Source organism: Phalacrocorax aristotelis, chromosome 2 (genome assembly GCF_949628215.1).
Source record: "Phalacrocorax aristotelis chromosome 2, bGulAri2.1, whole genome shotgun sequence".
Taxonomy (NCBI): Eukaryota; Metazoa; Chordata; class Aves; order Suliformes; family Phalacrocoracidae; genus Phalacrocorax; species Phalacrocorax aristotelis.
In genome coordinates, this window is record NC_134277.1 from 77,479,697 (window position 1) to 77,501,949 (window position 22,253).

General features: G+C 39.9%; 1 protein-coding gene across 4 annotated transcripts in view; it reads left to right on the forward strand.

The window, feature by feature from the left end:
- Positions 1-22,253, forward strand: part of PIGN (phosphatidylinositol glycan anchor biosynthesis class N) — a 199,635-nt gene that overhangs the window by 46,922 nt on the left and 130,460 nt on the right. For all 4 annotated transcript variants that reach the window (XM_075084211.1, XM_075084210.1, XM_075084212.1 and 1 more), the window contains 5 exons: positions 13,277-13,355; positions 15,611-15,793; positions 19,096-19,232; positions 21,289-21,388; positions 21,515-21,607. In XM_075084211.1, coding sequence (XP_074940312.1) covers positions 13,277-13,355; positions 15,611-15,793; positions 19,096-19,232; positions 21,289-21,388; positions 21,515-21,607 — 592 coding nt within the window. The remainder of the gene's footprint in view (positions 1-13,276; positions 13,356-15,610; positions 15,794-19,095; positions 19,233-21,288; positions 21,389-21,514; positions 21,608-22,253) is intronic.

The window sequence follows — 22,253 nt, forward strand, 5'->3', positions numbered from 1 at the left end:
ATATGGTATTTGGACTGTGCCCCCTGCTCTGGGTGTGCCTGCTCAAGCAGGGGGGTTGGACAACATGATCTTCAGAGGTCCCTTCCAGCCCCTACCATTCTGTGATTCTGTGTGATTCTGTGTAACAGAAATGTAGATATGAATTCCAGAAGAAATCTGAATCTAGAATGTCAGCTTGAGACATTCTGGTTTCAGAGAAGTTGATACAATTACTATTGAAGATGTATTTATCTGGGGGTACAGTATGTTCACAAATGATGTCTTCTGTAGAAACTACAACTTAACAAAAACCTCAACTTAATTTTTAAGCCAGAAATAGCATTAAAAAGTTTTGATTTAATAGTCGAGGGGAAAATTCTGTTTCTGAGCTTGGATTTCAGATGTTTTATTACCAAGTGACTGGAAACCTGTTTTTGACCTTCAGATGCAGTGACTTAAAAACTAGTGTTTGAGTTGTATGTTGAATATATTGCACCAAAAAAATTAGGCTAGTCCATATATATACACACAAGTAAAAAAAGTATATATATAACAGATATAAAAAGAGCCTAATTTTTACTCCTTATTTATACAATGGTGGCAATGGAGAAACTATCCTGAACTGATATGAGGCTTCTGATTTCCACAGGGAATCTCATCCCTAGTAGAAGTGTGGCTGACAGGGAATGAAGGAGGCCATTAGACATGTGTCCTTTCGTACTTGGATCTAAATTGCATCTCTCTCTGAAATCCATGTCAGGTGTATAATGATGATGAGGATGGAGCTGATCTTTGTGTTGTGTGATAGGAACTTCAGTAGTGTCTACTTGACCAGGTTTAAGGCAGGTTAGAATTTGGATAGCTGTATATGTTAATAAGGATGTGTCTGGCTGCCAGTAATGCCATTTTCATTTTGTCAAAGTGCCTTCATCAAAGAACAAATCTGTGTAAAAGCATATCTTGAGGCTACCTGTGAAACTCTTGAGAATATTTTTCAGAAGGAGCTCAGCTGCAAGTGTCTGCTGTCTCTGCAAGGCAAGGTGCACAACCTGCTCCCAGGAAAATGAATGCGCAAGAGCAGAACAGTGTCCCTTGCTGATATTGAATACTTGTTGAGAATGCTTATCTGCAGTTCCAGTTGGATACCTGAAGGGATTTACGGTCTTAAATGAGTTTCCTTCGCACTTTCTTCCACTCCCTACATTTTTTTCCCCAGCTATGAAAGACATGTTTTCAAAAATGATTTGCATAGCAAAATCAGAGGCTTTGCTTATCAGGATTCTGAGACAAAGGCACAATCCTTTGACCTTTATGGGTAAGAAAAGCAGGGACCAAGATGCCAGGTGCTTTGAAGGAAGAGTGAGGACAAATCTGAAGGTTACTGACATAGGAAAACTGATGTCCAGCACAGAGAACTATCTTCTTAGTTTTCTGACCATTTGATGTACCTTACGGCAACTGCTGGGCCGGCACAGTTCAAAGAGGAGTGTGCCAAGGGGCCAGATGCTGCTGTGGCAAAAGCATTCCCAAAGCTGGAATATCTGGATTGGGAGAGTACAGTAAAAGATGTAGCAGGAGGCAGTGTAGTGAGTTGAGTGGGTGGGACATCAGTGTTGCACTAAAATCCTTTTAACCAATTAATGCAATCTGATTATCCCAACAGGTACAAGAGATTTAAGATATGAAATTACACAAAAGCACAGGAGTCCTTTTGTATATGCCTGGTCTATACAGTGCTTTCAGGGAAGACTCTGCTTCTAGCTGTTCAGGTTCTGGTGCCTCACAGTAAGATGGGAGGAGCAGAAGTTTAAGAACCACCACATAAGAAAAAAACAAGTGATGAGCAGCTGAATTATAATCGGGGCTTGCTTTCCACTAGCTGTGCTTTTTTCTTTAATGTCTTGAAGTTTATATCAGTAGGGTTTGGGATTTTTGGTTGGTTTTTTGTTTGTTTAGTTTGGGTTTTCTTTTTAGCAGGAAACAGTTTAAGTATCTTATTTATAGTAGAGTTTGTATCTTCTCATATATGAAACATCCCATACCACCTTGGGGCTGCATTTTTCAAGTAACATAATTGTTTGAATACTACATTTTAATAATCCCAAATACTTATTTTAGTGTGTATAATCAAGTAAATACTTGCACAGTTATATAGAAAGTTGCTGCATTTTTAATATGCACTGTACACCTATTAAACAAAAATGTGCCTCTCCCTCACCATATGAAAATGTAACTCCCTTTCCTCTACCTTCCAATGTGAATTAAGATATAACTCCCTCAAATATTTGCATGGATTTCATGTAAGGATGTATCAGTCGTGTACACTGAGTCTTTCCACTTAATTGCATATCATGGATTTGTCATGGTGATAGAAAATAAAATAGCTCTTTCATAATGTAGAGTGTCTTTGAAGATGTACAGCAACTTTAAAGAAATGCCATATGTGGAAATATCTCTCTTCTTCCTTTCTCTGATGACAGGAGGTACAAAACTACATTGTTCCCCCTTTCTGATGGCCTTTCAAAACTTAAGTAATAGATATTTCCACAAAATTAACATCTGGTGCAAAGTGAAACAAGTGATTCCTCCTCCACCATTAAGTGGGGCAGGGTTCCTTAAGATGTCAGTAAACACAATACATTGTTTGAAGCATCCTATTCATGTTTTGTTTAAATAAATGACATTTATTTAAATAAATGGTAGTACACAAGATATTTGTGATATACATGGTAATGCATTGCAAGAGCAAACATTAAGGATTGAATGTCAGGAGGAAAGGGTGATGAAGCTTATTGCAGTAGGGAAGGGTATTTCTAACAGTGATTACTCTCCCTGTCCATTTGTCTGAATACTTTGTGTGTCCAGGGGAACCTTGATTTAGTGGAGCCACCAATTTATCTGGGAAGACATTTCAACCCCTTTATCCCGTGGTCAAGAATGAGGGACAGTAGCATCTGTCATCTTCTAGTGAACCCTGGAAAGGCAGTCAACTTTTTCCTTTCTGCACTTTGTCCTCACTTGTGTTACCAGGTGGGATTATAGGCATCAGCCTGCTTCTGGGGCCGCTGGTACAAGCAGGCCAGTATGGGCACCTTCAGCCTCTTGGTGTTGGGGAGGCAGACTGGCAGTCCTTGCCCCCCCACACTTGACTTTCAGAACCTGTGTATATACATGTGAACAAAAGATAGAAAGGCAGCGCTATAGGGACAAAAGTGCTCAAATAGAAATAGTGGCTTTGTATTATCTTCTAAAAAACCTGATTGAATAGTAGATGTATTATCTCTTTAGGGAGAAATCAATACTTGTGCTATAAAATGCATGTCCTTTGGCAAAAATGTCAGCTTCTCTTTCATTGAATGGCCTGTGTTTGAAGCACTCTATTAAATGCTGCTCAGGGAGGATGCAATCCTCTTAGAAAGCAGGCATCCTGCTGGTCTCAAGTTTCTCAGCAGCACACTCAGGAGCTTTTAGTTTGTACATGAAAAGCTTACTGGCAGCGGCTTCTGCACAGGAGGACCAGGCATAATTGGATTTACTATCAAGTAGGAGGTAGGTAAGGTCTTTAGAAGGAGCTAAGAGGCTAATGTATAAGATGAAATATCACAAGATTTATGTATATTTCTCTGTTTCCTTTTATAAATCCCTTTGGCCTTTTCTTGGAACTTGTGGGGCTTCAAGCAATGAGGGTGAGGGAGGGTGTACGTGCAGGTGGTGGGGTGGGATGGGCAGAGGATGTTGTGCACCAGGGTGTGAGGCGAGACAGACAGTAAAGGGCTCTTTCTGGTTCTCAATAAGAAAGGCACGATAAAAAATAACTTAATAAAATAGGTGTTTTAATTAGATAAAATAAAAAGAAGACTGAAGATAGCAAGTAAATCTTACGTACCTTCAGATGCTGGGTACCCTGGGTTTGTGCAGTATCAGATGAAGCCCGGATGATTTTTCCCATGGTGCTGTACAGATCCTATCTGTGGAGAGGTTCCCTCTTTTTGGTCATTCAAGCTATTATATGATTTTATTTCCAGAAATCAACTCTAGTAATTATTTCTACTGTCAAACAGAATGGAGGTTCACATGAGAACTTCTTGCTGCACCTCTAGATAAATATGAGGACAGGCAGGCAGCGTAATCACTGGTATGGAGTGGGATGGCCTGCAGGCTCCTCGCTTACTACAGGCTGGCCTGGTTTGTCCTGTGGCCAAGGATTTGTGCAGCATAGCCTGAAGCCACGCTGGACGGGCAGCACAGGCCTGGGCCTACTCCAGTTAACTGTCACGTGGATCACCGGCTCTTTGATGTACAATGGTCTCCTGGTCAGCATTAGTTTGGGGGCTCTGCCCAAATGTGTTTTGGTGGCCATGGGGTCCTGCTATTAGGTGCCTGCCCAAACACAGCACGTGCTGCCTGCTCCAGATCCAACTGGTTGGAAAATGATTGCTACAGTTTAGGTTTGGCATGTACGATCATGGAGGAGAAGAGGACCTGTGGCACAGCACTGCCGATATCTATATCCAGCTTGATGTATGATGTAAATCATCATGTATTTTGCAGAGGTGAGGGCTGACTTGGTGCACAGGTAGGGCGTTGTTATTTAGAGTCAGCATATGTCCCTTTGCAGTACTGAAACAGCAGAGACATTAAAAATAGTGCATTTCCTTTCCTTCAAAGGTCTTCATCTTCCTTACTGAGCTGTTTCCCTCTTCAAGGCTGCTGCATCATGTCCTCCTGTCTCTTCAGGCAAAACCCCTGCCCCTGCTACATCCCTGCATCCAGCTTCTCTGTTCCACTTTGAGCGGGCAGGAGGGACCGCTTCGGAGCATGGCTTCCTCCCTCCTGGCCTCTGGTTGTCTGCAGCTCTTGCCGTAGTAGTTTGCATGCAAAATCTGCTGTGCGTAGCCCAGTTATCTTAATTGTTTCTCTCTGTTCAGTGAATTGGCAGCAGGCAGTTAGCTTGCCTGCTTCTTTTTCTCTCACCTCTGCTATCTAAAGGATTTACATAAATATCCTAAGGCACTGTGCTGTTGAATATGCTGCATCAGGGACTCAGAACTGTGGAAATTAAAAGGCTCTCTTAATTTCTAGGACTTGACAGTCTAGGATTAGACCATTAGCAGTCAGACCACTTACTGTGGTTTCACTGATGTCCTGCTGTTTCCTTCTTTGCATGTTTGTAAATCTGAAGGCAAAAACATACATGTACTGGTAGATTTTTGCAATGTGTCAGTAAAGATGCTTTTTGCTGTCTTTGGCCTGTGGAAGTGTGTGTCACCTCCCTTCGTTTCATTGTTCTTTAAAGCATAAAGACGTCCAAACTTAAAACACGAGCCTTTTATTGACTTTCTTACTCCTTTTCTTTCTTTTGGAGTTCCTGATGCGTGCAACAGTGCTTTTTAATGCTTCTTAAAAGAAGAAAGTTGCAAAGATGACTGAGTACAATCCTACAGCTACACTGGCTGATTTACAATCTAACATGGTATTCAGAAAATCCAGAAAACAAAAACCTGCTTCAAATTTAGACACTCCAAGACAAACTCCTGGCAGTGGAACAGCAGGAGAAGAGGGCAGATCAAGTTGGGAGAGGGAATATTGAGGGTCCTGGGCATGAAGAAGCCATAATAAACTCTTTGGTGTAGGTCTATGTGGAGTACCTTTTTCTTTAAAGAAAAGAAAAAAACAAAAAACAAAAAATCCCCACAAAACAAAAAAACCCAAACAAACCACAGCTTTAGCACACTAAAAACGTTGCTGTAGTTTTTTAATCTGTTAATTACATTCATCTTGCTTCTGAATTATGAAAATCACGTTTGGTAGGATTTGCCTGTTTTAGCAGTTTACCTGAAAATATTTTAGTAAACAACTAAAATTCAGGCCATCTGAACAGTTTAAGGATAACTGAGTTACTCACCTTTGAAACTTCACTCTGATTAAAACTAAAACATAGTAAAGGACTGTCTCTATATCTCATAGTATATGCTTTCAGTCTGTCTTTGGCAGATATAGGAAAACAATTCTTTCTTTGAGTAGGCATATTTAAAGAGCTGGAACTGAACACACTTTGAAAATAGGAAAAATCAGCCTCAGGCTATTAAAATCCATGTAAATATGTAATTTGGTAAACTCCATAGAACTGTAACACTACCCCCCCCCGCCCCACCCCCATCGTTGCCCCTAATAGCATCATGTACTCTGTATTGCACAGCAAGTTCAACAGAAAGTAAACATCATGGTTCCCGACTTTTACTTTTGAAATACTTACTTGGTTGATTTTTCACTGTTTTGCTGAATGAACTCATGACTTTGCATCACTTGCCATTCACTTTCTTTCTGATGATTCTCTGGTGTTGGTGGCGACGTGGGAAGGTTTTATGTTGTGCATGTCATTCTGCTCCTACAAGGCTATGCACCATACCTTCAAAAGAAACAATAGAATGATTAAGTTAGGCTAGTTTGTGATTGTTCTATCATTAATATCAAGTCTCTGCACTCATGGGCTGCTAACTGGGGTGAATTTGATGTGAAGTAGGCATAAGCATGCAATTGTGTTTCTGCTAAATTAATAGTGTTCGATGCAAGATATGTGTCCCTACTTTACCATTGTCCACCTGATGCTTTCTGAGGTGCTGTCTCTGTTGTACGGTAGTAATGTTTGCAGGCAGCTCTCATGGGAGACTGACTTTGTGAAGCCTGTTGCTACTCTGCAAAAGGCTTTGAAAAAGTGTTGTTCAATTACTTGTGTGACTTTTGAATAGCAATCCTACAAAAACATCAGGCCAGTCTTACACCTGTACTTTCAAGATGCCATTTTGCCAGCAGCGGTGATGTGAATCAAAACAGTAATAGTGGGTACTCTAAGTACTATTTCAGCTGACTGCAAAATTGCTGGACTGGAAGTGATCTTTCTTCCTTAGTATGGCTCTCTCACAGAGGGATGGGCGGCAAACAGAGTTCTAACATACTCAGCTGCTTCTGTTGCTGGCAGTTTTCTCCCATGGTAAGAGCAGAGAGGCACGGGCACCTGCCCCCCTCAGTGCCCAAGGGGCAGGAGGACAGGGGTGGGCAGCAGAGGCCTGGGCTACTTGGTGGAATAGTGCCAGTGGAAGAGCTTCATGGTGAGAGGGGCAATGTTAATCTGGGGGATTTCTTTCAAGTTGCAAGTTACCAAGATGCCAGAGATGATCTTTCTGGAGAAGAGAACAAGAACCTGTGGCTGCTCAGCCTTTTGGCAGAAGTGGTTGCTGGAGTTGTTTGGACAGTGGCAGTCTGATGCCTGTTTCACTGCCAACCATTTTGAAGTTAGAAATGTCATGGTAAGGCAAGTGAGAAGGTTATCAGAAGTGGCCAACATGGATTCACCAAGGGAAGATCATGCTTGACTAATCTGATAGCCTTCTATGATGGCCTGACTGGCTGGGTCAATGAAGGGAGAGCAGTGGATGTTGTTATCTTGACTTCAGTACAGCATTTGACACTGTCTCCCATCACATCCTCAAAGACAAGCTAAGAAAGTGTGGTTTGGATGAGTGGACAGTGAGGTGGATGGAGAACTAGCTCAACAACAGAGCTCAGAGGCTCGTGATCAACAGGGCAGAGTATAGTTGGAGGCCCGTAACTAGCAGTGTTCCACAGGGGTCTGTACTGGTTTCAGTCCTGTTTAACATAGTCTTCAATGACCTGGACGAAGGGACAGAGTGTAACCTCAGCAAGTTTGTTGATGATACCAAGCTGAGTGGCTGATATGCCAGAACGGCGTGCTGCCATCCAATGAGACCTGGACAGGCTGGAGAGCTGGGCTGAGGGGAACCTCATGAAATTCAACAAAAGCAAATGCAATGTCCTGCAGCTGAGAAGGAACAACCCCATGTATCAGTACACGCTGGGGGGGTGACCTGCTGGAAAGCGGCTCTGTTGAGAAGGACCTTGGAATATTGGTGGACAGCAGGCTGATCCTGAGCCAGCAGTGTGCCCTTGTGGCCCAGAAGACCGGTGGTATCCTGAGGTGCATTGAAAGGACTGTGGCCAGCAGGTAGAGGGAGTTTTTCCTCCACCTCTACTCTGCCCTAGTGAGTCCACATTTGGAGTACTGTGTCCAGGTTTGGGCCACCCAATTTAAGAAGGATGCGGAACTGCTCGAGCAAGTCCAGCAGAGAGCTACGAAGATGATCAGGAGACTGGAGCATCTTATGGGGAAAGGCTGAGACACCTGGGTTTCTTCAGCCTGGAGAAGAGAAGGCTGAGGGGAGGATTTCATCAATGCTTATAAACATCTAAAGGGAGGTGTCAAGAGGATGGGGCCAGACTCTCTTCAGTGGTGCCCAACGACAGGACAAGGGGCAATGGGCACAAACTGGAACACAGGAAGTTCCAGCTAAACATGAGAAAAAACCTTCCTGTGCGGGTCCCAGAGCAGTGGCACAGGCTGCCCAGGGAGGTTGTGAAGTCTCCTTCCCTGGAGATGTTCCAAACCTGCCTGCATGCGTTCCTGTGCCCCCTGCTCTAGGTGAGCCTGCTCAGGTAGGGAGGTTGAACAAGATGATCTCCAGAGGTCCCTTCCAACCCCTACCATTCTATGATTCTGTGAGAAGGTCTGCCTTATGTGGTGTTCAGGAGAAGCTGACATACAAAATCCTAGAAGGCTTCATTCAGATGGCCATACCCTGCCTTGTTGGGGCTGTTGTGAGGTTCAAGGGATGTATATCCTTATCCTCTAGCTTTTGCAGTTTTGAACAAACAGGAGGAGTTGGTCCTTTTCTCCCTGTCCCCCAACGGCCAATATGAAAAGTTAGAAGACTCAAGTCTGCTGAGCAGCTACTGCTGATTTGCTGGTGCTGGTGGATATGGGTCATGAAAATGTGACCACTACATCTTCTGCAAATCTTGCCACTCCGAGGGTTGTACAATGCACAGTTTTGGGGGGTTTTCCAGTGGAGAGTGAGAAAAAGTAGTGATAGAAGGGTGTAGATGTGCATGACCTGACAGTAGTCAGGTATGTGGAATTTATATTGAAGAGGTTGGATCCTCCTGCAAGAAATTAAGTTCTCAAGCATGAGTAGTCTCTCCGTTTTTACATGTGGGTGGTTATATGTGTGAGTGGAGTGAAGCAGCTGAAATAAATTTGTTTTCATTGGACAGTGAGCTAAGCAAAGATTTCAGTCTTTCTCTCTGCATGTTGCAGCTGGAGATCTGTGATGCTTCCTTGACTTTTATTCTTAAATCTGCAGTATTTTAAGTATTAAACTACTACAGATCTAAGATCACTTTTTATACTAGACTTCTGGAAAATTTACAAAAAAATACTATAAATTACTACCCAAATAACAAGACATAATAAAATTTAAAAACTAGCAGTGACGGATACGGATGTATTTGCAAGACATCTCCTTCTGTTCCAAGATTTTTATTTCATTATTTGACTGCAGCATGCTACCTGTGCCTTTGGGGATGGTAATTTCTGTAGTGTGATGATAAACAAGACTCACTGGCCGAAGAGAGGTCCTCTTGACATTGCTATGGTGAATGTACTTCATCACAGTCTTGTTCATGTTGTCACATAGTGTAGCTTATATGAAGCGTGAATGGTGTGTTGGAAAGATTAATTTTGTCAGGTATACTTATGGCAAGGGTAGCTAACATCTCAGAAGGGATAGTTTACAAGCACTTGCACAATTAGCCCAATTGTTTTGTTTCATAATTAATTACATTTATTCATGGATGAAGCTGTGGTTTCTGTCTGCATGTAGAAAGTTAATCTCTTATAGCCATCGTGAAAAACAAGATTACTCTTCTGGAACCACCATTGTTTCCTGTGAAGAAGGTAATCTTAAGTCTTTAGAATCCTAATGATATTGTGAATGCATGAGTGTGCATAATATATGTGACCATAGTGTTCTTGGTTTTTCTTTTAAGTTAAACCTCAGAGTACTATACAATGCACGCATTTTGCAATACTTTCAAGACAAGAATAGGAGGACAGAGTTGAGTCTGCTGACTGAATTCTCTTTGTGTCTGTTTGTTAACTGGTAGGACAGGTATTTTTGTGTTCTGGAAAAAGGCTTGATTTTTCATGTCAAAACTATTTATCTTGAATTTGGTAGAATTGGATTTTGGTGATGGATAGCTGGGAATAGCATACACATACATAACTTAGTATTCTTTATAGAATTCAAAACTTTTCTAATAATAATTAGTAAATTCACTGTGTTACTATTAATATTAATTGCATGGATGTGTGCATAAAGTGACCTTGAGAATACATTGGCATACTAGTAGCGCCTCTAGCATGTTGCATACTAAAACACAGGTAAATAACTCTGATCAGTTTATTCTTTTCTAACACTCTGTCTCATATTCAAAACCTTTTAAATAGTTTAGTTTAAAAGTCAATGGTGCTAAGCATAGTTCAAACTTAAACTTCTCAGATTTAAATTTTCCTTGTGATTTTGTTGTTTGAGTCTTGTAGGTTTTATAGTATCACCATTTCCAAAGTTCCTGCCTTCTTTCTATAGGCAGCTTTCCACTTCTGTTCACAGCTCAGCTTTGTCTCTACACTTTCTGCTACATCTTGAAAGGAGCTCGTTTTAAATCTCACATCTACTTTGTCAGCTTTAGGAAGTGAGTCAGAGCACTCAATGGATGATAAACTTATGGCGAGCTATACCCATTCCTTAACCAAGAGATAATCAGCATATTTGGTAACTCTTCTTTCTAGTCTGGCATGAGATGCAAAATTTCTCTAATGACTCTTTTGAGATTTTGTTTAACATGGAGGCAAAATATATCTAAGATGACACTTAAACCTTGCATTCAGAGTGAAACTTTTATTTTGGTACAGTTATATATGAACAGTCCTTATTTTCCGGTGGAATTCATAAACTTTACAAAAGCAATCTGTAGGCAATTGTAAATTCAGCATCTTGAAAAGCATGCATATGGAAGTAAGGTAGAATGTGTGGTATGATGCTAGCTATTGAAGATTAACAATGCACCTGCTAACGGTAACCCCATTTGACAAAATAATTGCCTTCTGCATTTGACTAACTGAAGCTTTACTTTTTAAAAACCCCATTTATTCTGTTACACCTTCCATGTACAGAGATCCCAAGTGCTGTCATCTAAGACAGAATAGGTAAAGACTATTGTTCATTAATAAAATGATTCGTTGAGAATAAAAAGATAATTAAGGGGTTTATAGCTAAATGACTAAAGATATAAAGTGAAAGATAAAAATAAGGCTTTTTAGCTTATTAAAAATGTGCATTGAAAATGACAATGATAAAATGCACAGAAAGTAGTATGTTTAAAACAATAAAAATGAGACAGTGAACATAGGAACATCTTAGATGTATTTAAGTCCTAAATAAAGCTGCTTAATATTTATTCCAGACTCCTTAAAATCCTTACCTAAAAGCTAAGATACCCTTTTTTCCCTCCTATTAATCTCCACACATGATGAAAACTCCAACCTTGGTTTGGTGTTTTGCTTCCTTTCCCCTGCTAAAAAACTTAGCAAACCTTGAGGGTTACAGATTTCCTTGAGGCAGTACTTGGGTCTGCTTCGCCTACTTGAAGAATTGTTTCTAACTTGAGTCATCATGATCTTTGATGCACGCTTGCTGGCTGCACGCTGGTAGCCCTCAGCCTGTGGAGCTGAAAGGTTGGCTTTCATAAGGATGTGTCATGAAGGTGCAGGAACAACCAACATGCACTGTTTTTCAACTCTCTTTTCCCAAATCATCTGTTCTCCCCGCAAAGTTAAGGTGATCAAACACTTACCATCACCTTGTCATCATCTTTTCCTCCCTTCTTCCTTTTCCTCAGGACCTATCTCTTCCTACCTGTTTACAAATACCATCTTTCGATTCTTTTCTAGGTTGGAGTTAAACTTTTTTTTAATTACAGTTATTTCATTTACTCTTCTCAAAAGTAAGATACATTGCTGCTGCTGTTATCCAATATGTTTTAGACATTTAGACATTTAGACTCCTGCATAGTACTGCTGTGCTCTGAACTCAAGGAAACAATATAAAAATATACCAGGATGTTAGCAGTAATAAAAATTCAGATTGTTGAGGCACCGAATCCTTTTAATATATTTCAGGGTTCAGTGTATTGTTGATGATGTATCAGCTGCTTCTGGGTGGCAGGCAGAAGTGGTTCTCAAGTGTTTGATGGGAGCTGCAGGAATGAGTTTTTCCATACAGCAGTTTCATAAGATCAAGACCTGCCCCTGTGGTTCAGCAGAGTGACCACACGGGTGATTGCTGCTGAGTAAGAGTGAGACCCCAGAGCCAGTCCTGATTTGGCACAGCCTGAAACATGACATTGGTGGTTGCGTATGAAGGAGCGTGTGAAGGAGCACGAGCAAGGGAGAGGCATGCAACTGGGCCATCATGGGCTGGGGATGCTTAGGAGTCGATGCTGTGCCACAGCAGTGGTGTGGAAGGTGTGAAGGAAAACGGCTGTATGTGTTCATCAGCTATCAGTAAGTTGTAACTCATGATAGTTTGCTTGTGGTGCCTAGAGTGACAGTGACTGTGTTGTGGCTTATAACTTGCCCAGGGTAAGCCTGGGATCCTCTGGCCTGCTGCCATCCTTTACTTGAGGAAAATAATTGTACAGGAAAAATAACTCCTTCCCCCTTTCTCTGGTGGAGGTTGGTTGACTGGCTTGTTTCTCCATGTTGTTGCTTTCTGTAAGGGAAAAATTGTAGCAGTTATTTAGGTTGATAATCAAATTCGTTAAAGAGATTTTTATCACTAACCTCGATGTATCCAGGTAACTGCATTATCCCCTGCTCTGGGGACTCTGCTAACAGCTCCATATGTAACAGGAGGCAAGCTCTTATTTTTCAAAGAGAAGATTGTTAGGCATGGTCTACTGTTAGTGTGGGACCTGAACAATTTGTCCTACGCTGACAGGCTTATGAACTGCTTACAACCATCTATCAAATTGGTTAAATTGCTTAATTCTTATATGTGCAGTGCTTCTTGTCCGGAGCAGTGGTCAATAATAATGCACAAGGTAAATAATTTTTAGCAGTATTAGATGGGAATATCTACAGAAGAGAAATGTCTCTTAATGCAAAGATCTTGGGATAAGCTAGACAGCACTAGTGTTGACACAAGTGGGAAGAGGAATGTAGAGGAATGGATTAGTTCCAATTACCTAATGACCTCTAATGAAGTTCAGAATACTTTGGTATGTTTCATTCCAGAGTAATTCTTTTATTACAAAGTTAATTTTTTTCTGCCTCTTCTGCTCAGGAAAAGAAGTGTTAATATCTCTTTATATTGTTGTACAGACCACTTTCTGATTCGGAGCAGATCAACTTTTTAAAGAAAACGAGACTATATATTCAGCAGCAGAAGTATGATGAAGCGGTAAGTCTAGTTTTGCTATATGCCTTCTAGAAACTTTCTACGGGAAATTCTGCTATATGTAAATATTTAGATTTGTTTAACTTGAAATGAAACTGGGAAATAAAACTTCTCCATCCTTACGATGCACATCTCGCTTATTAACAGAAATAAAATCCCACTGTGAGTGTCCAAAATTTTGCATTTTGACATCAGTGCTAATGAATAATACTGACTTGCTGTATTTTTTCTCATGCTTCTTAAATTGTTTGTTACCATTCTGTAGTATACTAACACACACAGTGTATGTTTTTATTTTCCACTATAAAAAAGGGTAAATTGAGTGAGAAACCGAGGAATGTAGTTCATGTTCACATTTCTTAGGCTGCTGGTTGCGTGAAAGCAACTACGATGTCTTGCTCCATCATAGATCCTGCTTTGTTTTGTTCTTTTACCTGAACCAGCTGTTCTTGTTTTTAATTTCACATTTCAGTTTTTCAGAGACTGGGAGCCATATGTGGAATCATTCTGTGCTTCCCAGTTCTGGTACTACTTTCCCAAGCATTCACTACCACTCACTGTGCAACAGGATACTCAGGTGCAGTTCACCAGTGCTTGTATTCTGACATTCACAGAAACAATTTGTAGAGCTAAATGATACACAGAAGTCTTTTCATTTTAACAGGTTTAGTTTGGTCACTGACCAAATGTGCTAAAAAGTGTATGAAAAAGTTGAATATATAAGATTACTTTTAACCTGCCAGATGCATGGCAGAATAATTCCTTTACATGTTAGGGTTCAGCTCTTTGTTTTCCCTAATATGTTTCTCAGGGTAATAAATTACTATTTTATGTACAAGACCGCTAAATCTATTGTATACCTTGTGCCTCTTTATTCACCGCATTGTAAATTGGAAATAGCTCAGTTTAAATCAGTGGATCTATTTTGCTGTGGGAGCAGGTTTTCTTTTTGGTTTCCTAATGCTACTACTTGTCTCCTATAAGTGCATGTGTGACAGCCTTTTTATACATTTCAGCAGTAGAACCTGCAAGTTTGTGGTGTTGGTTATATATAAATTTTACCCCTTGTTTTCTTGAGTGTCCCATGTGTTTGAGTTCACTGTTAATCACTAACACATTGGGCTTGTGCCTGTGCCCTGGTTATCCTCAGCTTCCTGTACTGCAATTCAGAAAGGTGGGTGCATTACCAGTTGCTGGGTTATAGATGATTCTTTTCCTCCTCAACTCTGCAGGTCTTTGCATTGCAAATATACATTTGTAATTGTATCCTCAGGAATGACATGATTTTGGGTGAGTTTGCCCGTTGGCAGACTTGAGATCTCTTCAGTAGTTGACGGACCTTTTTCTCTGTTGCTGTTGGTCCCAGCTGGATACCTGGACACGTAAAGAAGCATCATCATGTACACTCAATTTCTTACTATATTCTTCCTTACAGATGTTTTAGTTGCCAGAGAATCCTCTGTGACCACAAGTTACATAGCTGAGCTTCCCATCTTTGGGTAAATCACAGAGGCCAGCACAGCTCTGTGTAAGGAGTGACACTCACAGTAGGAAAAAGACACAGTCTTTATCATGGTGTCTCCCCAGTGGAGGTACTGAGTAAGGGGACCTGTGATTAGGCTGGGTACAACCCTTCCTGTGTCCAAATGATTTGGATCCAGAGAGCCCCAAGCAGCTGCTTTGTGAATGAGACTGGGGCTCCAGTTCAGTCTCTGAGTTCACCTCTGATGCTTAGGCAAAGGGCTGGGGGTATTAGGTACTACTGAAGTGGAGGACATCAAATCCCAGCAAGAGGGTATTTCAGGCTGTGGAGAGTGACCACATTTCAGCAGCATCCATAGTCTTCCTCTTATGTAGATATTGTACCTTTAGAAGCACATGACTTCTTTTCTTTGGGTGTCACTTATAGTGGAATATATATATTGTCAAATGCTAATGGGAAAAACAAGTGGCATGCTTGGTAGTAGGTGATGTTCAATGTGTGCTATCGTTGTAGCTTTCACCATCTGACCACTGTCATGGCCAGGGGGGTGGAGAAGGAGCAAAATGATGATTGAGTTTATGTCCAACAGGAGTCCAAAGCAGTGTGTACTCCAGGAGTTGGTGCTGGCCAAAACACTATACCTGAGCACAGAGAAGGACGCACGTGCAGAGGGTGGCAGAGCTGCTTGAGCTCCAGTTGCTGTCAGTTAGGTGTATTTGCGGAATGGAGCTTACACTATTCTAATCTGTTGCTTATATGTTTTGTCTGCCTCTAGGTATCTCTGTGCAAAACCCTTATTAACCTTGCTTTGGAAGGCTTGTCTTATTACCATACTTACGATAGATTATTCCTGGGTCTAAGTATTGCAATGGGTTTTGTGGGCTGGACGACTTACGTGATTTTGGTGATTATCAAGGCCCATACCAATTTGACCAAGGCTGTCCAGACTAACAATAAGGTAGGTTGGAAACATGCAATGATATTTTTTTCCTATCAGTTTTCAGCATTGTATGTATGCTCAGTCTCTGTGCGGGAGACCAAATTGCACACCTTCCACTTCTGTTGTCCACATGTGAAAACTGTCAAGCTGTGGAGTTTTCTAGCTACTGTAATCCTGCATAGTGTTGCTGCTTGGTCCGTTTATTAGGAGCAGTATTTCTAAGCCATGTAAGCCTGAGTATGTAATACTGTTTTCTCAGTTTCTTCCTTCCTACAGCCGTGCATTTCACCAGATGCTAATGCAAGTAAGTGTAAGCAAACATAGTGTTTTAAAACTCTTGGAGGGTCCGTCTTTAACCAGAAGCCAATTTTCAGCATTAATTGTGGTAAAGTCAGCACTTTGTCATATTAATACTAGTTTGGAAGACTTCAGGCTTCCATTTTGATTTTTGTTCTTTACTGTAAGGCCAAAAAAAAAGATTAGCATGTAAATTACTTTATTCCTGTCCTCTTTGGCAATGTGAAATTGGTTTTTCAGAAGATGTGCAGTCCAATCATGGCATTTTTAAAATGTATAACCTGTTTTAATAAAAAGGTGAACTGTGGTTCCACAGATCAGCTTGCTGTCTTGGTCTTCATGGTTTGCAATGGGGTAGCAGAAGACATCAAAGATGAAGGAAGCTCTTTTTGACAAGGTTATTATGGTTTGATTTTTCACAAAGTACAAAATTCTAGGAAATTTATTTAGTTTCAGTCATTCATCAGGAAAAAGCTGGCATTTCATTAGAGAAGAATTAAAGCCTTGGGGGAGGGGAGGAATCTCCCAAACATCAAGAATTTGTTTCAGAATAAAAGGAATTGTTTCATTTGGTAATGTAAATCAGAATGAGCACTCACTTAGCATCTTTACTGCCTTCTGTATATTACTCTGAGAAAATTCCTATCATGCTGTCTTGGGGTTTTTACTACTGGCTGAAATGAGATAGTCTTGGCCTTTGATGAAAATGATCAAACAAAACTGAAATGGAAAATATTTGTAAGTGCTGTACTGCATGATTTAGGTTTTCTTTCATCAAATAACTGATAAGAAATAATCCAAGATGCATGTTACGTTAGATATGAACAAAATAATTACGATAGACTAAGTATTAGGCATATTAATAGTGAATTAAGTGAAAACTTCACATTTTTAGTTGACATCAGATTTTCATTTGGTATATTGATTTTACTTGTTGAAGACAAATTTTATGCTAGTGTCACTGGTAGAAAAAAATAGATTTCTGAGTTCTTCGTCCATAGAATTTTTCTTTCCCCAGTTTTAGTAAGAGGCCCTTTACTGTAGAAACCAATTTTTTGGTGTTCCTAAATACTTAAGGAATCACAGTATGAGGCTAGTGCTTCATATATGGAAGTTACTTGGTTTATAGCTAATACTGGAGCTACTTAAAGAATTTTGCTGAGAAACTAATCTACCATTGACAAATAGTCTTCTGCAAAGCACAGCCTTATAAAATCTGAAAGGAGCATCTGAATAATGAAATTGCATATTCTGTATATATCATCTTTAAAAGTTTTTGGCTTCTTATGCTGCATATGAAAGAACTTTTTTTTCTTTTAGAGTAGTGTGTTGTTTTGCTTACCAAGAAGCCTAACCTTTTAATCTATTTCTAAACTTCCACAGAAAATGCAGATCTAGTTTTTCAATGCATGACCAACTCTATCGGACTGTATAATATTTATGTCTCTATATGGAAAAAAATGTTGATTGTATGTGTTTGCTTATTCAGTGATAAATTATATTGTGTGCATATCATATCTATAAATATTCATTCTGTCTATATGTCAGCAAATGTAAAATTTAAACCTAATAAAATTGCATTGGGTCAGCTTTCTATATGACACATTTTTTTCTTACTTTAATGGCATATCTTAGCAGAAACTCTATCTTAAAAATCATTTAGAACTTGGATTTGCTGTCAGTTTAGATCAAGGCAGTTGTATGTCAGTTATGGGGGGGTACCAGAAAAAATGCTAACCCATCTATGTGAACTGCTAAATGAATGTCTTTTCTTCTCAGCATATTTAACATAGTCACGTTTCTGTCTACATGACTCATTCAAAGAAACTGGCATTCATGTAGAAGAAAACAGTGTCTTCAGTCATTATCTGCACAATACACTAAAGACTGCACAGTCACTAAAGCTGCCTTTGCTGTCAAGTTGCAATACATAAAGATAAAATTGTTTATTTAAAACTTGTACATAATATTCCTGTACCAGTAATTCTTCTGATATCTGCATGTCCCTAAATATGGAAGAGTAGTTTAATGAGCAGGTAAAAGGCAGAACCAGAGTGATAGTTTAAATGCTCGTCTTTGCACAAACAAGAGATTACTGCTACCTGATGATTAAGGAGTAGCCTACCTGGCTGAAATAACCCATTTTAAAAACTTCCTTTCTGTCTTTGATGTTCCTTCTTACAGCCCTCACTCAAAGAAACATGTTCTTGGACTGAATGTGGGAATGTGGTGGGGAGAATGTTCTAATCTCATATATTCCTCTTTTTCTCTCTCCTTTTTTTTTTTTTTTTAAAGAAAAGTCCAAAGCTGGCATTATAGGTTAGGTTTAAATATAATAACAGTTCTAGCTATGCTAGGAATCTTCTAGTGCCATGTGACTCTAGTCCTCTGTATTTTGAAATTGTAGGTTCTTTGAGTAAGACTGTCTCGCCTGTGGAAGCTTCCTTCAGTAGCTGTCCCTAGATCCTGAACTGTTGGATTTTTTCCAGTAGGAGTTAATGCTGTATATTTTAATTTAATTAGTTCTCTCACAAATGTCTCAAGCAGGAGGAGGAAATGTGTGCTAATGGAATTTTCATTAAATGTTTTGACCGTAATGCTATGAACTTGAACTCAAATGGTTATGCTCCAAGTCTGTTTTTAGATTCTAAATTTAAGAGAGTTCATTTTTCCAAGACCCCTAACATCTCCAACTTCCAATGCATTTCAAGAATCCATTGAACATAAGTAACACTGCATACACTGGGCTTCCAGATTATGCAAGTGTGCCCTGCCTGTGCGGATTTTACTGCAGGACCTTATGTAGAGACATATTCAGAATTAGATCTTCAAATCTTACTGTTGTTTTTCTTTATCTAGCTGGAAACAGCATCCAAAGTTGGGTACATAGACACAAGGCAGCTTGAGTGGCTGTGTTAAAATAACATTTGCTTTACTGTGTAACTAACAAATTGGAAATAGTGCATAGTTTAAAACATTTTATTGCTGTTTCAAGAATGTTTGTCCAACCATTTGTTTTTCAGGAATCTACTGTTCTCTTCTACGGTTTTGCCTTTGTTGGAATGATAATAGCTTTTTTCCTGTTGATTCAAACATGTCCTTGGACATACTACATATACTGTCTCTTGCCAGTACCACTATGGTATGCAGTCGTGAGAGAGTAAGTAGAGAATGTATTTTACAAAGAATGCTTTATAAAACCAGGTCTGTACTTCCTTTTTGTTGACAATTAACTTTTTCCCATAAGTTTGGGATAAAAAGTTAGATGTAATTTTATTAAACTTCCTGAAATGCTTCCTGAGACATTCCAAAGGGCTCTGGTTTATATTTCACTTGACGTGTAGAGTAGTATCTAAACTGATTGATACAGCTGCCAATTCTAGAAGATACCTTTTCTATTAGCAAAATTAAATTAATGCCTTTCCAAGACAAAATGTTTTTAGTACTCTCATAACTGTAGCAAAAGGGTACTAAAATCTTGGGTAAATACCTGTAGCAGCTGACTTCTTTTGTAAAATGGGACAGGTTGTTCCTTTTTTTCTTCAGTAATTTTGAAATAGTCTGATACTGCAAAGTGTCAAGTATGCTGAACTCCAACTGCTTTTGAGAACATGTGCTAGTCATGTGGAAGATTGTGCTCTGATACTGAAACAAACTTGTCTTGTTTGGGTCTCCTTTTACTCCAATTCCAAAAATACTTGTTAGCTTCTGATTTCTATTACTTACCTAATCTACTGGCAATTCTGTAGATACTAACTTGGTATTATTCAAAGAAAATGAGACCAACTGCAGTTAGATAATGAGCTGCCTCATAAAACACTGGAAAAGCTAACAGGACTTTTTTTTTTTCTTTAAAGCAGCTGGTCACAAGTGGTGTTCCCCAGGGCTCAGTACTGGGGCCTGTTCTATTTAATATCTTTATCAATGATCTGGATGAGGGGATCGAGTGCACCCTCAAGAATTTTGCAGATGACACCAAATTGGGTGGGAGTGTTGATCTGCTTGAGGGTAGGAAAGCTCTACAGAGGGATCTGGAGAGGCTGGATCAATGGGCCGAGGCTAACTGTATGGAGTACAACAAGGCCAAGTGCCGGGTCCTGCACTTGGGTCACAACAACCCCATGCAATGCTGCAGGCTTGGGGATGGGGAGGAGTGGCTGGAAAGCTGCCCGGTGGAGAAGGACCTGGGGGTGTTGGTCAACAGCCAGGTGAATATGAGCCAGCAGTGTGCCCAGGTGACCAAGAAGGCCAACAGCATCCTGGCTTGTATCAGAAATAGTGTGGCCAGCAGGATGAGGGGAGTGATCGTGCCCCTGTACTCAGCACCGGTCAGGTCATGTTCAGTTTTGGGCTCCTTACTACAAGAAAGACAATGAGGCGCTGGAGCATGCACAAAGAAGGGCAATGAAGCTGGTGAAGTGTCTAGAGCATAAGTCTTACGAGGAGCAGCTGAGGGAACTGTGGTTGTTTAGTCGGCAGAAGAGGAGGCTCAGGAGAGACCTTATTGCTCTTTACAACTACCTGAAAGGAGGTTGTAGTGAGGCAGGTGTTGGTCTATTTCCCAAGTAACGAGTGATAGGACAAGAGGAAACAGCCTCAAGTTGTGCCAGGGGAGGTTTAGATCGGTTATTGGGAAAAATTCTTCACCAAAAAGGTTGTAAGGCATTGGAACAGGCTGCGCAGGGAAGTGGTTGAGTGACCATTGAGTGTCCATCCTTGGAGGTATTTGAAAGATGTGTAGATGTGGTGCTTAGGGACATGGTTTAGTGGTGGACTTGGCAGTGCTAGGTTAATGGTTGGACTCGAGGTCTCTCAGAGTTAGGCTCTAAGATCATAAAGGTCTTTTCCAACCTCAATGATTCTATGAATGTGTTGTCAGTTATGATGGACATTAAGCACAACATAACCAAAAATGTTTATTAACTCAGAGTTGATTTGCATCAAGAATTTTTTGATGCTTGCCCAATCACTAGTGAAGATGTGCCAGAAATGGGATGCAAAAAGCTGGAGGGTTTTATTTTCTATTTTATGTCAAGTAAAACTGGGCAGAAGGAGCCTTAGGCTATCACCCACTCTGTTTCTAAACAGCAGGCAGTATCAGCAATACCTGAAACATTTCTTGTACTCTGACTCCCTCCACACCCTTCAAAGGTAAAATCTTATACTATTTCTGTTTTTTAAAAATAATGACTATCTTGTTCCATCATTTTGAACAGATTTCGTGTTATTCAGGACCTTGCCACAAATCTCTTGTCACTTCATATCAGTCAGTCTATAGGATTCTTCTTGGTTTGCACACTGGGAACTGAAATACTAGTAAGTATTTTATCCATATGTATCAACAGGGTATCTCATTGCTAGCATTCTACCTTTTTGAGGAAATGTAGGTTCTATTAATGTGCTTGTTTTTCAGTCTTCTGTTGGATTTTTTTTTTTTATTAGGTCTTCAGCTTTTTCTACCGCTCTACACTTACTATTGGTCTTCTTGTCTTTGCTGGCTGGCCAGTGATTGCACAGCTGTGGGTTCAAGCAAAGGTACTGTATTACTTTGCTTAAAAAGAGCGTTTTAAATGGCTAACAGCTGTTTGCATCTTGGGATGTTGGGACTGGTCTCTTTGGAATGGTGCTTTAGATTCTTTTTCAGTTATGCTCTTATTCTGAACTCTCTCATGAGCAGCATGTAGCAAGGCAAGGGAGTTCAATATGATCTGGATATATCTGTTATATAAGTAAGACTGCTTAAGAATTTCAGGGTAGCTATGAGTTAACTATCAGTTTTCTGTTGTTAATGATAACTAAAATTGTTTTATTTAAAATCATGTGAAGCATACATAATTTATCAAATTGTCACAGTGACAAAAGCATTGACATGCATGATTGGTGAAAGTACCACCATTTAAGTAGTGTGATCATTTATTGAAAAGAAAACATTTGATGATAACTGAAAAAATGCTTGTCAATTCATTATTGTCTGCAATCAGCTGGCAAGCTTCATTTCTCAGAGGCAGCTTTCTGTCTGTTTTCCACAGGAAAAACATTCGCTTTTGCAGATATGGGTGTGAAGTGGCACAACCTTTAATAAAGGAGACATTTCTTCTATTAGTTTATTCAAATATCTCTTATTTCACAGGATACCTAAAACCTACAGTTCTGGGGTAACATTAACATTTTAATTAAAACA